Source organism: Mustela nigripes, chromosome 7 (genome assembly GCF_022355385.1).
Source record: "Mustela nigripes isolate SB6536 chromosome 7, MUSNIG.SB6536, whole genome shotgun sequence".
Classification (NCBI taxonomy): Eukaryota; Metazoa; Chordata; class Mammalia; order Carnivora; family Mustelidae; genus Mustela; species Mustela nigripes.
The window spans coordinates 22,302,947-22,319,142 of NC_081563.1; the positions used below are offsets into that span (position 1 = coordinate 22,302,947).

General features: G+C 38.2%; 1 protein-coding gene across 3 annotated transcripts in view; it reads left to right on the forward strand.

The window, feature by feature from the left end:
• Positions 1 to 16,196, forward strand: part of BABAM2 (BRISC and BRCA1 A complex member 2) — a 406,624-nt gene that overhangs the window by 32,677 nt on the left and 357,751 nt on the right. For all 3 annotated transcript variants that reach the window (XM_059405362.1, XM_059405361.1, XM_059405360.1), the window contains one exon: positions 9,021 to 9,097. In XM_059405362.1, coding sequence (XP_059261345.1) covers positions 9,021 to 9,097 — 77 coding nt within the window. The remainder of the gene's footprint in view (positions 1 to 9,020; positions 9,098 to 16,196) is intronic.

Consider the following 16,196-nt stretch of genomic DNA (forward strand, 5'->3'; position numbering starts at 1 on the left):
TTATTTTCAGCATAACAGTATCATTATTTTTTCACCATATTTTAACCATTTTAAAGTGTATAATTCATAGCATTAAGTACATTCGCTTAAGTACATTAAGTACATTAAGTGCAAACCATCATCACCATGTATTTCCAGAACTTTTTCCTCTCGCAAAATTGAAATTAAAATGCTGTCTGTTGTACCTTTCTCCAGGTTCTGTCAACCACCTACTTTCTATCTCCTTGAATTTGATAACTCCCAAGTCCCTCATAAGAACAGAATCATATAGTATTTGCCCTTTGTGACTGGTGTATTGCACTTAGCATAGTATCTTCAAGGTTTATCCATGTTGTAGCCTGTGTCAAAACTTCTTTCCATTTTAAGGCTATTAAATAATATTGTATTACACATGTATGTCACTTTTTTTTTAATCCATTCATCAGTCTTGATGGACACTTGGGTTACTTCCAGTTTTTGGCTATTGTGTATAATCCTGTCACATTTTTCTTCTTCAAGAGATTCTGATCTATTCTTGGTTCTTGACATTCTATTCACATTTTAAAATATGCCTCTCAGGTTCCAGATCATTAAGGGAAACTGACATCTTTTTATTATGTGTCTTTTAATCTATGAACATATCTGTATTCATTTATTTTCTTTCTCTTCTAATAAAAGCTTTCTGCATAGAGATCTTGTACATCTTCTGTGAGATTTCTATGTATTTGATAGTTTGATATTGACTTTGATGACATCTTTCTGAAAGTTTTTTTTTTAAACTAGTTGTTGATGGTGTGTAGATATACGTAGATAGTTTACAGTTGATTTTTGTGTATGTCTCTGTTTAGCAACTTTGCTAAACTCACATATTTGAATAATGCCTGTGAAGATAAAAGTTTTCTGTATGTATAGTCATCTTGTGTACAAATAAGTATAGTTTTATTTCTTCCTCTCCAATATTTATACCGTTTATATTCCCATGCTGCTCTGTACTTGCTGTGACTTACAGTATAATGTTGAATAAAAGTGGTAAGAGTGGGTAACATCTTGTTCTCTGTCTCAAAGTTAAAAATGTAACCTTTTGTTACTAAATGTGATATTGTTGTAGGTTTTCTTGTCGATGGGCCTTATTATATTAAGGAAGTTCCTTTCTGATCTTTATTTGCAAAGAGTCTTTAAAATCATGAATGGATGCTTAATTTTATCAAACATTTATCCTGCACTAATTGAGATAATCCTATTGATTTTCTCTTTTATTCTGTTAAGAGTGAATTAAGTGCACATATTAGAAAGGAAGAAAGGTTGACTATTAATGAGCTAAGCATCCATCTCAAAATATTAAGATTTCCTGCCTCCTAGTTAACTATTAAAAAAAGTTTTTGAGCCCCTCATTCCTACTGGAATCGTACTGTAATTTAAACCACGTTTTTGTGGTTTAACTAACACTTAAAAATATTCCCTACTTTATAGTTGAAGTCTATCATTTATAAATGGGGATACAGCATACAAATTGGGAATAACTGTTGTGCCATATGATCAGCAAACACATTTTTTTAATATTGTAATTTTATAATTTTTAAAACGTTCTGAACTGAGTCACTTATTTTGGTAATGGCATTTTGGAATCCTGTGCTAAGAACTGAATCCGTCACTTTCTAGTACGCCTAGAAATAGATTGTAGGCTTTAGCAATATAGAGGAGCTATTTGGTGTGTCGGGAACATCATATGTCATCAAGCAAATAGAGCCATTCTTCTGAATGATTTAAAAAATCTCTTTCAGTGCAGTTTTTTGTTTGTTTGTTTTGCTTTCTTGTACCTGTTTTAATTCAACAGTCCCCCCACCCTCCCCAAAGCCTAAACTTGACTTGGCACGTTTTGATGGGCTCTAATTTCCCTCTAAGGCTGAGGGTGTAAAAGCCTGTGGATCAGCAGTGCAGATGCCTTTGCAGACCACATGCCGTTTTTGCTTGCTGTGGTAGCTGTTGAGATGGCCTGAGGCACTCTTCCAGCTTCTTTGCTGCTGCCTTTCAGTCTAGCAGCTCTGAGGCTGCTTTGGTCTGAGTGGAATCAGAAGAAAGCAATTCTATAAAATGAAAAATGGTGGTGAATAGGAGCTAACAAGAAGCCACTCTAATTTTTATGACTTCACATTCATGTAGCAGCCCGTTACTGGTCTCTGAGCCGGTCTTGTTTCACAGTTACCTGTGATTTTAGGTTGCCAAGGCTGAGGACTTCCTTCTCAGCTGCTGGTGAATATTGTTGGTTAAGCACCAACGTCATTATCAAGAAAACAGGAAGCTCTGTAGGAGAACGAGCCAAATGGTAAATTAATAGCGTAAAGGAAACTGACATAGACTCAGGGAAGGAACCCTGGACTCATCTACTTTGTTCTTTTCAGATGGCTCGGAGAGGAGAAATGGCTTAAATCATTCTTTTTTCCAGAAAGCATATCCAATAATAGGTTCAGTATTAAATCAGAAAGCTTGTATTTTGCTTTTATTTTGCATTCTCTTAAAAATGCTAATGTCTTATTGCAGAGTACCTTTGTATAACTTTGTTAATTCAGATTAATTTTTGGCTGTCACGAAAATCCTATAAATTGCCAACTTTTCCTGTTTATAGCGATTCCTCAATAATTTGAGTCAGATCTCAGGAACTATGAACAAGTAATAATTTAAAGGTGATTCAAATCCAAATTTACTTTCACCGTTTGTTTAAAGGGTTTGCTAAATAAGTCAGTAGCATTAACATTGCAGAGCCTATTTAATCAAATTAGGAGCACCTTGTTTCCGCTTTGACATCACTGATTTAAATGTATACAGTTCTAATACTTATTACTGGTAAATCCTTTTCATTTCCCTGAAGCTTGCATGATAGAGCACTCTTTTTGGCAACATTTTGTCAGCCTTTACTTTTTATTATCTTAGGTGCTTAATAAAATGGCATTTATTGACAAGTTTATAATTCACATTTTTTTTTTTACTAATTCTGATGATTTCCCCTTTAATTATTATTATTATTATTATTTAAAGATTTTATTTATTTATTTGACAGACAGAGATCACAGGTAGGCAGAGCAGCAGGCAGAGAGAGAGGGGGAAGCAGGCTCCCCACTGAGCAGAGAGCCCGATGTGGGGCTCGATCCCAGGACCCTGGGACCATGACCTGAGCCGAGGCAGAGGCTTTAACCCACTGAGCCACCCAGGCACCCCTCCCCTTTAATTATTGAAAGATGATTTAGAGTGGTGTTTAAGAGCATGGACCTGGACCAAACATCCCAGGTTTGGATCCGGGCTCTGTCACTAACTAGTAACATACTGTGCCTCAGTTTCCTCATCTGTAAAATGGAGGTCATAATAGCATCTATCTCTGAAGGTCACTGTGGGTTTAAATAGTTCAGTCTAATTAAAGAATTTAGAATAGTACCTGCCACAGAGCAAATGCTCAACAAATGCCAGCGTGTGTTCTTAGTTATTGTGAAAACAGAGTAATTTTAGGAAGTGACTTCATAAATTCTGGGTCACATGGACAGCTCCTCAAAGGGACGACCTTTTATAGATAATCATACTTTTATCTCAGAGGGGAGGATAAGAGTGGCTTCCCAGTTCCAGTTAAGTCAGTGGTTTTGGTCATGAAAAGAGCGTAAGGCCGGGAGTCGAAGTCCATGCATTCACTTGGCAAACCTTTAGCCACGTAGTTATTGACATTATCCATGGCCCCGACAGCAGTGCTAGATGCTGGAGATTCCCACATGACTGAAGGATGCCTAGGTCAGAGGGACTAAGGTGTGGCCAGAGAACCCTGAACATGGTTTCCAGTTGCAGCGCTCTCTCTGAGCACCGTGAGACCCTTGGCCCCTCACTGTCATCATTTGTAAAATGACAGTTGCTGAGTTTAGTTTTTGACGTTTAGTAGGTGCTGAAGTGTTATCGGTGCTGGATGCTTGGTACTCTGCTAGATGCTACAGTAGGACATGAAACAGTGTTGGCACCAGGAATCTTTTTTTTAAAAAAATATTATTTATTTAGTTATTTGAGAGAGAGAGAGAGTCAGAGACAGAGAGAACATGGGGGGATATGGGGACAGAGGGAGAGGGACAAGCAGACTGCCCCCTGAGCACGGAGCCTGATGCAGGACTTGATTCCAGGACCCTGAGATGATGATCTGAGCCAAAGGCAGAGGCTTAACTGACAGACCGCCCCAGGGACCCCAGCACCAAGAATATCAAGACCTAGTGGGGAAGATAAACCACAACTGGAAAATAGGTAAATAGTCATCTTAGGAGTCATGTGATTAGATAGATGTAGGTAAGCCATGGTAGGGACAAGAGTATGTGGAGGTTGTTAACATTTAGCATTTTACTGTATCTGTGGTTAGCTGGCTCTAATTTCTGTAATAAAGCACCCAGGAAACTACCTGTTCTGATGTTATCAGGAAGTCCCACTTGATAATTCCCACTTGCATCATCTGCAGAATGTGGTGGTTTAACTCCCTTTGTTCTCCCGTGTGTGCAACTTTGAAAATGGCGCATTTGCAGTACAAGATATATTTTTAGAGCATAGTTCTTTATGCAAAACCTCTTTTCCCCCAATATAATGCTAGGACATTTTTTGTTTGGCACTGCTCTATTCTGTGTACCTAGCACAGTGCCTGACAAGTGGTAAGCACTCGAGAAATTCAGTGGAGAGACAAATTTGAGGTTACATTTTGATTGTCAGCACTTTTTAAATTGTTTAAAATTATTTTCTTATTCAAAGATACTCAATTTGGAATATTGGTTTTTAAATTTTAGATCTAATGGTGTTAGGATAAGTTGCCATTATACAAATAAAATTTTAATGAAGCCAGCAGCTTATTATTTAGTAGCTTTTTCATACTTATATAAGGAAATGATTTTCTAGATGAATGAACTTCTCCACTACATTAGTTATCTATTAATGACGTCTGATTGCAATTTCCCGGGAGATCCTACACCGGAACTGCTCGATCAGGCCTTTCGCAAACTCTGACACAATGGAATCATGAGGGATGGTAAATACTAGTGGTGTGAAGTTTTGTGATATCACGATAGAAAGACTTCCATATATATTTTACTTGAAAACTTCATCATTAGATTATCCTTGCAGTTTTTCTCAAAAAAAGAGTGATGCTCTTTAGAAGACCAAGATAAATGATAAATCAAGCCATCTAGTCAAATATATAAAGGATCTACCTTAACTTTTTTAATGTAATTACAAAATAGTCCATGTTCATCATAAAAATCAAAGCAATGCAGAAAGGTAATCAAAAGAAGTAAAGAGTACCCCAGATCCTGCCACCTTTTGGCAACCCATGTTCTGAAATCTGGTTATGTGCATAGACATACACACACGTAGATCTTTCTCGTAAATGGAAATCATACTATTCATAAGTGTTCTTTGATCTTTTTAAACTCATTTTTTTGGTGAGTAACGGAAGAACTAATGCTGTCCTTGAATGCGATCTGAAATTTCACAGTAAATTAAATATATGACCCAAACCAATTTTAGATAGAGGTAATTTTAAAGCAGGGGAAATATTCTTAGTTTAATTTTAAAAGAACCTTTAAGTAACACGACATTGGCTTATTTCCCATACAGCTGTTGGGTAGTATACAGCTACTTGGATAGTATGGAAGATAGAGCATAAGAGATAGCTTAAATATTGGTTCAACATTTCCTGAGAGAAACCGAATGCTGTTTAGGAGAGAGAGACCTGCTAATGGCAGCATCGTCTTTCCCCTGTTGCCTTCAACTGTGAAGTTCTTGGCCGTGAATTTGTATATTCCTCTTAGCAAAACAGAAACCTGCAGTTAACTAGAGGTTAGCCATTTTAACTTGGGAATGCTCTTTGGGGAGTATGACCCTTGCCCGTGTCCCCACACCAAGTAGCGGTCTTTTCAGTAATATACAGTGCTTACTCCAAGGTGTAGCAAATTCTTCTTCTGTCTTTTTCATGATGTTTTCATGGATTGGCTGTCTGTGCTCCCCCCCCCCCCCCCCCCTTACTCTGGCTGTGTTTCTGTATATGGTTTGGCTGTTGTCTCACACTGTATACTCTTTTTTTTTTTCTTTTAAGGATTTTGTTTATTTATTTATTTGTCAGAGAGAGAGAGTGCACACAAGCAGGCAGAGGCAGAGAGATAAGCAGGCTCCCTGCCGAGCAAGGAGCCCCATGCAGGACTCAATCCCAGGACCCTGGGATCATGACCGGAGCTGAAGGCAGCGGCCCAACCGACTGAGCCACCCAGGTGCCCCTCACACTTGATAGCTCTTTTTCCTAAACTTGCTTCCCTCCCAGTCTGCTTCAGTGAGTAAATCCGCATCTCTCCATTGGTACTGTTGCTCCCTTAGCCCAAGAATCCCTCATCTTTCTTTCCTGAAATGGACTCCTGTTGGTTTCTGTTGGATGTTTTTACAGTCTCTTTCTCTTTTTCCATACAGTAGACAGTGATCTCGTAAAAAGAATCAGATAATGTTACTCTTCTTAACACCCTCCTTTGTTCTTGGAATAAACTCTGCATTAATTGCCACCACCTACAAGGCTCCGCAAGATCTGTCCCTTGCTTACCCCTTGTCCTGATCTTTTGATGGTCTCTCCCTCATTCACTCTGCTTGGCTGCATCGTCCAAACATATCAAGATTGCTTCCCCCAGATAGATCAGACTTGTTCCTGCCTTCACGCCTTTGCACCAGCTGTTTCCTCTGCCTCCAGTGCTCTGCCCCAGAACTCACCCTGGGAGGCGGCCGGCCCCTTGGTGATGGTTACGCAGGTTTCAGATGTCACCTCCTCCAGGAGGTCTTCCCCAGTCCTCCAGTGCAGTGGCGCTCCTGTTCCATGGCAGCGCTGTTTTATTTTCTCCACAACATCTAGCCATCTGGAACCATCTTTGTGTCTCTGTCTCTTATTCCCTTGTCAGAATTTGAGTTCCATGGGAGGGTCGAGCTTGTCTGTCTTGTCTACCCTGTACTCCTAACCCACAGAACAATGCACAGTAAATCCTTATGCCTAGGTTAAAAAAAAAAAAAACAACAAAAAAAAAACAGTTGAGCAAATCACTCAGATGGAGAAATGTGTTTTTTAACACCCCAGGGTGGCTGGAACCAGCTGTTCACGTAGGAAGGGAGGAAGGTGAAGGGGCAGAACGTAAGGCCCTTTTCAGTTCTCGTTAAGGCGTAAAGCGAAGAGTACAAAATGTGGCCCAACAGTGAACGCACAACTGATTTCACACTGAAGAAGGACAAGTTCTTCAAACAAACTCGAATCAGATTAATCCTGAGGATTTCCTGTACTATTAATAACTTTAGTTGCTAAGCTATGTGAGATAGGTAGATAATTTGATCATCACGCCCAGAAGAGATGCTTGATTGTGAATAGTGTATTTTTGTATTAAAATTAAAAAAAATATATATTGTTCTTTGAATATATATGAGAAAAAATTCTTGGTGTTGCTTGTAGTTCATTTCTGTCATTAGGTCATACTTTATATTTGTAATGCTTTAATTTATGTGTTTTCCAGAAGTGTTTTCAAATAACTGCCATGCTTATGGGTTAGGAAAGATTGTACTATAAGGGAAATATTTTCCTACCTTTAATAAAATGTGCCCCAAAGAATTTTTATTTTGAACAGTAAAGGAGAATGCGTTCATAAAACCTCTAAGAAAAAATTGAAATAGGTTACTATACAATTACTAGTGCAACTTTGTTGTTTAGTTTGTAAACTGGTGTTTTTTTTAATTGTCCCCTGAAGATAAGAGGAATAATCAACCTAGTGATTTATGTTAAATATATGTGAGATAAAACTTTCCATCTGGTTCTTTTCTCCTTCACGTGGAGATAGTTTTGGTAAAAGTAAGGGTAAATCTAGTATGAGATCTCAGTTAGTTTTTTTAGAGTCAGCATTTTTTTCCTGAGAAATAGAGCGTGTGCATCTGCGTGCAGGTGCCTGAGTGGGGCAAGGGGCAAAGGGTGAGAGATAATCGCAGGCAGAGTACACTGAGCTCGGAGCCTGACACCAGCTGGATCTCACAATCCCGAGATTGAGACCTGAGCGGAAATCAAAGAGTCAGACACTTAACCAACTGAACCTCCCAGGCATCCCTTAGAGTCAACATTTCTTAAATTTATTTGACTATTGCCTTAGAGTGGCATCTAGGGAGGTGGTCCATATATTCTAACAATTCTTCTGTTCCTTCAAATATCCTTTTCAGAGATGTCTCATAGTCAGTATTGGAATTATGAAAGAAATTTAGCATATCTTTGCTTTACTTTATAATGGAAAAACTTCAGTTTTAAAAACTAAATGAAGGCTTATAATTTCCTCAGTTGACTTCATATTAATATTGTATTAATTTATGAAGCCAGTGCTGCTGTTGTGCAGTTGAGGTTATCACTTGTGAGGTCATGAAAGAGCTTGTGAAGTAAATCTGGGTAAAGAACAAAGAACATTGTATAATTTTGTGAAGTAAGAGATTGAAAAGAAATAAACCCAGACCTGAGTGACTAACTCCTTTTCCATTTGCATTTTATCTGAACACGAGGACAGTGCCTTATACTCAGCAGCAGATGGAAGTCCAGGGGTGCCAAGTCCAGAGAAAGTGCCCTACCTATGGAGAGAGAAAATGATCTGGGGTCAGAAAAAAGTGGACTCTTTTTAGTATGAGTGCAAGTTAAGGGTCTGTATTTAAAATATGTCCATAAAACTCTTAAAATTCTTGACGCCAAAGACTGTTTTGGACAATACACCTGCATCAGAAGCCAAGATACACTTGTTGGAGAGAAGTAGTTGAAGCTTCCTTGGTGTTTGTCCTTAGAAAGCTGATAAGTTTTACTGTGAGATAAATGGATTATTTGTTTCAGGGGATGTCCTATTGTCTTGGCCTCCATGTCCATCAAGGACTTTTATTTTCTTTATAAGCCAGTGTTTTAATCTTGTATCTATAAGGAGCAGTTTTCATTTACTTTATTAGATGTCGTAAATAAGTGGACTTAAAAAAAAATCTTTTCTTTTCTTTCATTAAAGCTGCACGTCATTGACTCCTGGACCCAACTGTGACCGATTTAAACTGCACATACCGTATGCTGGAGAGACATTAAAATGTAAGTAAATGATGACTCTTTTATCGAAAGTGTAGATTACAGTAATAGTTATCAGACTTTGCTTCCATTTTTGCTTCTGGCTGTTAAGTGTTATCGCTAGGATTTACCACTTTTTAAAAGTTTATTTCATTCTTCGTTCTATTGAAAGTAAGGCACTTGGCAGGGAATAAGCTGTGGTCAATGAGGCATACACCGAAATTCTCAAATTTTAGGCCTATGAGGTAATTCTTATATTTTTTTGTTTTTTCTCCACTGGAAGATCTTATGTAATGCCCCAATAGAGAGAATCCACTGCTTTAAAATACCTACTCTTTAGAAACAACATTTCGATAGGAATGGCTGCTATCTCCCACTGTTGCTAACTTCCTTCTGGAGCCATTGCTGCCAAGAGCCATTGTTGCCGATGGGTTCCTGATCGCCCCCTGAGCCTACGAGTCCTACCCCAGAGACTCTTGGCATAGTTTTGGAATGCCGACAGGTTTCCAAGGGTCAGAAACGCAAATGGCTACCACAGCTGGACTGGTAACAGAAATGAGGGGAGCGGGCTAGGTGGGGCAAATTGGGGCACACCTACCCTCCTGGAGGGGACTGCCTCTGTTGATTTATTGAGAAAAGGTGGAAATCCATATCAGTTTTGGATGCTGACTACTTTTTTAAAAGTTAAATCATAGTGTGAGCCAACGTGTAATGCTGTTCCAGCCGTATGTGTGTGGGGTGTGGCCAGAGCTCTTGGACGGCTGGTTTGGAACCTTGGAGAAGAGCAGGCAAGACCTACCGCTGCTGATTCAGTCCACGTCTGTATGCCCTGGGTTGTATCCACCCTTCTCCGGCCGTTATGACCAGTGCTGATGCTCTAGCCTAGTGTGGAGGTAGTGGTGGCTTTGGTTAGTTAGTAACGATCTCACCAGGAATTTTCTCTCTTGAACCTATGCTTGTGGTAAACAGGATCTTTCCATTCTTAACAAGAGGAATAAAGAACATAAATGTTAAAGATGGGACAGATGAGGAAATAGTGCCTTTCAGACTGTGGATTCTGTGTCTTACAATGACAGGCCACCAGGGGCTACATCTTGGTATTCTGTAGAATCACAAGTACAGCTTTAAATGAAAAATGTAGACATTGGGGAGGGTATGTATTTAAAACAATTACAAAAAACTTCCTGTAAAAATCTATATTCATTGAAAGCTTTTAAGACCCATATGCATAAAATAAGAACAAGATGTTGTGAAAGAGGAACAGAGAGGAAGAGCAAGAAAGAGCTCTCAGGAATGAAGATACCAAATTATGACTATGGTAACTAACAATTACCAGAAGCGTTCCAGGAAAGGTAGAAGAGTGGAGGGAAAGTTAAAATGAACAATGGTGAGTGCTGTGAAGTGTGTAAATCTGGTGATTCACAGACCTGTACCCCTAGGGCTAATAATACATTACATGTTTATAAAGAAATTTAAAAATTTAAAAAAATAAATGAAAAATGTAGGACATGCTAACTTATGGAGCTGGCATTATTAGCTCATTCTCTGGAAACCGTTAAAATCCATACGAATTTCACTTGCCCGTAGGACATTCTAGATTGTGAGTGTTTTTGAAAAAAAAAAAAATTATTCACTAAATTTAAAAGAAAGGATCAAAGTAAATCACTCATATGGCTAAAAATGGAAAAAGGTCAGAAATTTTTTATACATAAATGCGGTAGTCTTCTGTTACGTTTCTTCCCAAGTCTAGTCCTGTTTCCCAAGGGAACCACTTAAATTTTGTTGATGTTGTTTCAGTATGTAGTTCTTCTGGGGATGATCGCCGTTTGTCTAAATAATATTTATGCCTCTGTTTCTTGACTTACCAGTTTTAGATATTGTTATCTTTTGACTTCCTGCTCTGATACACGAGGCATCTGCCTATTTTCACCACACTCTTTATCTTTCTCTTTCCTCCCCTTTAATGTAGTTATTATCACCACTGCTGGTTCCTGTGTTGGTTACCCTGTAGCTTTAACATTTTTCCTTTCTTTTTTTAAGGATCATTTTGAACATCGTATGGTACAGTTAAAATGAACAACCCCTAATGTTCTTAGTAAGTTCCCGGCACACAGGTAGCAGCACTGTTGTTATGTAAGCGCAATCTCTGGGTTAGGATATTTTTATTTAGTTTCCCATGAATCAGAGAGAGTGTCTTTTGGCTCCCCACTTTGTGAGACAAAGATACTAGCTCCTGCCCTTCCCTCCATTCCTCTGCTTTCACCTCCAACTTTTGTATTATTTTCCTTTTGCAATGTCAAAATTAGTGACTTATTATCTGTTCTAAAGCTCACGTTATCTTCTGTGCTTTGTTTATAAATCCCTTGAATGAATGATCTGTAGTCCTACTGTGGGTTTTGCCTGGTTTCTTCTCTTGGATTCAGCCTTGCTTTGTAGAGTATATATATTGGAAATTCTGTGTTTTAGTAGGTTAAAGAAATTGCTGGAACACAGACAGATACTTTGCTTAGATTCCTTTCCTCCCTCCACTCTTCTACCTTTCCTGGAACGCTTCTGGTAATTGTTAGTTACCATAGTCATAATTTTGGTATCTTCATTCCTGAGAGCTCTTTCTTGCTCTTCCTCTCTGTTCCTCTTTCACAACATCTTGTTCTTATTTTATGCATATGGGTCTTAAAAGCTTTCAATGAATATAGATTTTTACAGGAAGTTTTTTGTAATTGTTTTAATTTTCTCCGGGGATTGTATTTTTGTTGGTTTATCATCTTTGTCCTCTGTTATTCTAAATAAAAGATGGGTTAGAGTCCCTGGGTGGCTTAGTTGGTCAAGTGTCTGTCTTTGGCTCAGGTCATGATCCCAGGATCCTGGGATTGAGGCCTGCATCGGGCTCCTTGCTCAGCGGGAAGCCTGCTTCTTCCTCTCCCTATGCCTGCCACTCTGACTACTTGTGTTCTCTCTCTAGCTCTATCTTTCAAATAAAATCTAAAAGAAAGTAAAAAGATGGGTTTTGGTTGTCTACTTACGTTTACGACAGACAATAAAACATTAAGACTTCTGTATGGGTGAACCGAGCTTATTGAGTATGTGGGTTAATGGTGGGCTAGCTGTTAGTATGACATACCCCTATGTATCATATTAGGGAGTTTAGCTCTTCTGGCATTCTATTTCTTTAGGAAATCCCCTACATTTTGTGGGGGGCATACACATTGATCACCATGCCATTTTGGGGGGTATCATAGACTATTCCCCATGGAGCTTTTTGTTAATTTCCCCATTCTTAGCCCCATTTTTCATTCTTCCCTTTCCTACACTGAATGACCACAAGTTTTTATGGCTTTTCTAGGACACATGGCTTCCCTCACATTACTGCAGCCAGAGCTTTCTCTGCCCTGTCTTGTCAGTGACTCCTCCTCGGTCTCCATCCTGCCTTCTAGGAATTTGTTGAAATCGCTCATCTACTGATTGCTACTCTCTTCCCTTCCTCTTCTCTTAATGTTGTTTTGGATTCTTATTTTCCCTCTTTCATTATTTAATGGAAGGATGGTTCTTACAAGGGAGAAGAAATAAATGTATGTGGTTAGTCTTGATCCAGAAATAGTGTAATTTCACAAAGATCTTACTCGCTGTATGAATTTGTGTTAGAAAGCATTTACTAATATTCTGTATCTTCTCATTGCTATATGATTTTCACAGGAAGCCTCACATAACATTGATGATTATGGTATTTGGATTGGCACTCACCATATAAGTTAATTATGTCCTCTTAAGCTATTGCTCTATATAATCATTGTGTACTAGGGACTTAAGTTAAACCATAGAATGCTTTATAATAATGGAATAAAAAATGGAGTTTGCATGTTGAGGGTCTTCCGCATTAAGAGAAGTCAAGATTCTAGCATTCTAGCCTTCAGCAGCCCACAGCTGAATAAAAGGAAAAACCAATGGATTATACACTATTTTTATAAAAGTTCATTGAATTGGAAGAATGAGTAATTTTTTTTCTTCTGAAATTCTTGACATTATTTAGGAAGGCTTTCTGAAAGATACTGGTTATATGATTAAGGTTAGTGTTAGAATCCCTCGCTTTAAAAAAATTATGCGTTAAACTCTAAAAGTGTATACTTTGAGGTGCCGCAGTGCTTCCACACTACCAATCTTCTAAAATTTGCCGATGGAAATTGTTTTGTAATAGCTGTTGAAAATGTGATAGAATTGTCAAAAATAAATCAACCCCATGAATTATGAAACACAAGGCACTGTTCTCTGACAGAATAAAAAATGGAAAAATTTACACCAAGAAAATCAAAACAAATACGCAAACCTTTTGATCCAGTTAAAACCGAAGTGAAGATCAGCGGAACCATCTTTACTGCACCAGTGTTTTATGAATCTGCCCACATGAATTCCTTCACGCCAGTGATTACATGGCAAAGTTATCTTACTTTCTTTAACTTGAGGAATATCTAGGTTATCGTTATTTCAACTTGCTTTCTTTGCAGCTGTGCATATTTTAAAATTATTTCAAAATTAGATGTTTCCAGTTTTTATTTTCTATTTTTTTAAAAGATTTTATTTATTTATTTGACAGAGAGAGAGAGAAAGAGAGACAGATCACAAGTAGGCAGAGCATCAGGCAGAGAGAGAGGGGGAAGCAGGCTCCCTAGTGAGCAGAGGGCCTGATGCGGGGCTCAATCTCAGGACTCTGAGACCATGACCTGAGCCGAAGGCAGAGTCTTAACCCACCTGGGCGCCACCCAGGCGCCCCATTCCAGTTTTTAAATAAATGTTTCTGTGAGGAGTTTGTCGAGTTGTTACATGTTGAGAGTAGTAGTAATGTAGAACACTTAGAAATTTTATTGACCACAATAATTAGTAGAGGTTTGTTCTGTGCATGGTTTGAAGTTCATGGAAACAGATAATTTACTATAGCAACCAAGTTTATTGTAAAAGAATAAATAATTCCGGGCAAATCATGAATTTGCAAAGGATCATTTTCCCCTCTTGGAGAACACTAAGATCTTGCATTGCTTTAAAAGTAATGTTAGACTCACGCCTTTTTCTATTTTTTTTTTAAACTCCTTCATTTTACTTTTAAAAAACCTGGCAATGCCAGACACTTTTTACATATGTTTTTACTCCATCGGTTTTTATAATCTCAAATGTATTATATTCAAGATCAGTAAGGGCATAGTGGTTAAATATCACAAGATTTGTGATTGAATTCCACCTCCTACAACCAACATGGTGTTCACCTTTAGATAATTAACTATTACTCTCTATAATAAATATTTTAACACACGTAGTTTCCTAAAACAAACATGTAATTGAAAGGTTATATAGTTTAATAGTCCTTGGAAAACAACTGTCACAACAAACAGAAAAGCTCTTTGCCTTATTTAGGAAACAGACCTAGAAAGAGACTTAGTTTCATGGTAACAAGAAACTCACAAGTATTGATTTAAATTATATTCTATGGGGTGCCTGGGTGGCGCAGTTGGTTGGGCAACTGCTTTCGGCTCAGGTCATGATCCTGGAGTCCCGGGATCGAGTCCCACATCGGGCTCCCTGCTCACTGAGGAGTCTACTTCTCCCTCTGACCCTCTCCCTTCTCATATTCTCTCTCTCTCACTCTCTCTCTCTCAAATAAATAAATAAAATCTTAAAAAAAAATTATATTCTATGGTAACTACTAGATAAATACTTTCTGACTTTTACCTTTATCTTTCTAAACACCAGGCAGTGGCTAACCTAGGGCTTTACAGTTTCAAAGCCATTTATATAATCAACATTTTTATCTGAAGTTTCTCGTTAAATCCTATTGAAAACTTGTGGTGGGTGGTTTCAACTATAATTTTAACCCAGGCTGAATCAAATTATTTGACTCTTATAGTAATTCTATTTCACAGCTCTAAGTTCAATGAGGTTAGAGGTGGAGACTGTTTTGTTTGTTAAATGGTATCTCCAGGCCCTAGCCTAGTGAAGATCTTCAATTCAATATTTGTTGAAGGAATGGAGTGAATGCTTGCATGAATTAATGAGGCTTAGTATTCAGATTTTTGTCGGTTGAAGTATCGTGCTATAAAGAATGTGGCATTCTGTTACTTGTATCAGTCTTCTACCAACAGAAATTCAGTCTTTAGAAGTTATTTGTTATACAGGGAGTTTGTAATTGGAACGCTGCTCTTAACAATTCAGATAAAAAGAAGGATGTAAGTTATTTTGTAGATTTGGAGTCTGTATCTGTTTTGTCTATGTGCATTTCACTTTGCCTTAAAGTGGATGAAATGAAAATAGCATGTAACTAAAATCTGTATTTCAGCATATTTTATATATTAGAAAATAGTTCTGTAAATGTCCTCTGTGAATAAGGGACACTGTGCAGTTCGTAATCCTGAGGACGAAAGACAAGGGAGAGGACATATTTCTCCCATGAATTCGTGAACTGACATCTATAGAATTACCACATTTGGAATTAAATCATTGAAATGAAAAGGACCAGATTATGGTACATCAGGAATGCTGTTTTTTTCTTCAGCTCTTTCAATGTGAAGAGGCAACTGTAGGGCAGTGGAAGAGATGCCAGCTTGTGTAAGATTCCCGTGCAGGGTATCAGGGAATGTCTGAGTCAAAGACAGGTCCTTGAATTTCATCATTATGCCGGAGACAATTGGAAAAGTGGATCTTCAGTGATCGAGACCGATTTAAGGAAAAACGCATGTTGAGGTTTAGGATGATGTCACTAAAACGAGTGAAAATCTCCCAGTTATAACAAAATTCAGGGAAAGAGCAGTGAGTTTTGTAAAAACACAGATTTGTAGATATGGCGACCGTAGTCACTCTGTCTAGCACTTAACTCTCGAAGAAATTACTGTGTGGATGTTTTTGTGGACCCTATAAATAGGGCAGGGAGTGAGGCTGTTTGCTGTTTTATTTCCAATCTCTAGCTTATTGCCTGGCATATAGAGGGACTTGTTTAATAGATGTTCACTTATTTGTGGAGCATAACAAATGGCATGTAGGACAAGGGGAGATGGAGAGGAGAAGGGAGTTGAGGGAAATTGGAAGGGGAGGTGAACCATGAGAGACTATGGACTCTGAAAAACAATCTGAGGGTTTTGAAGGG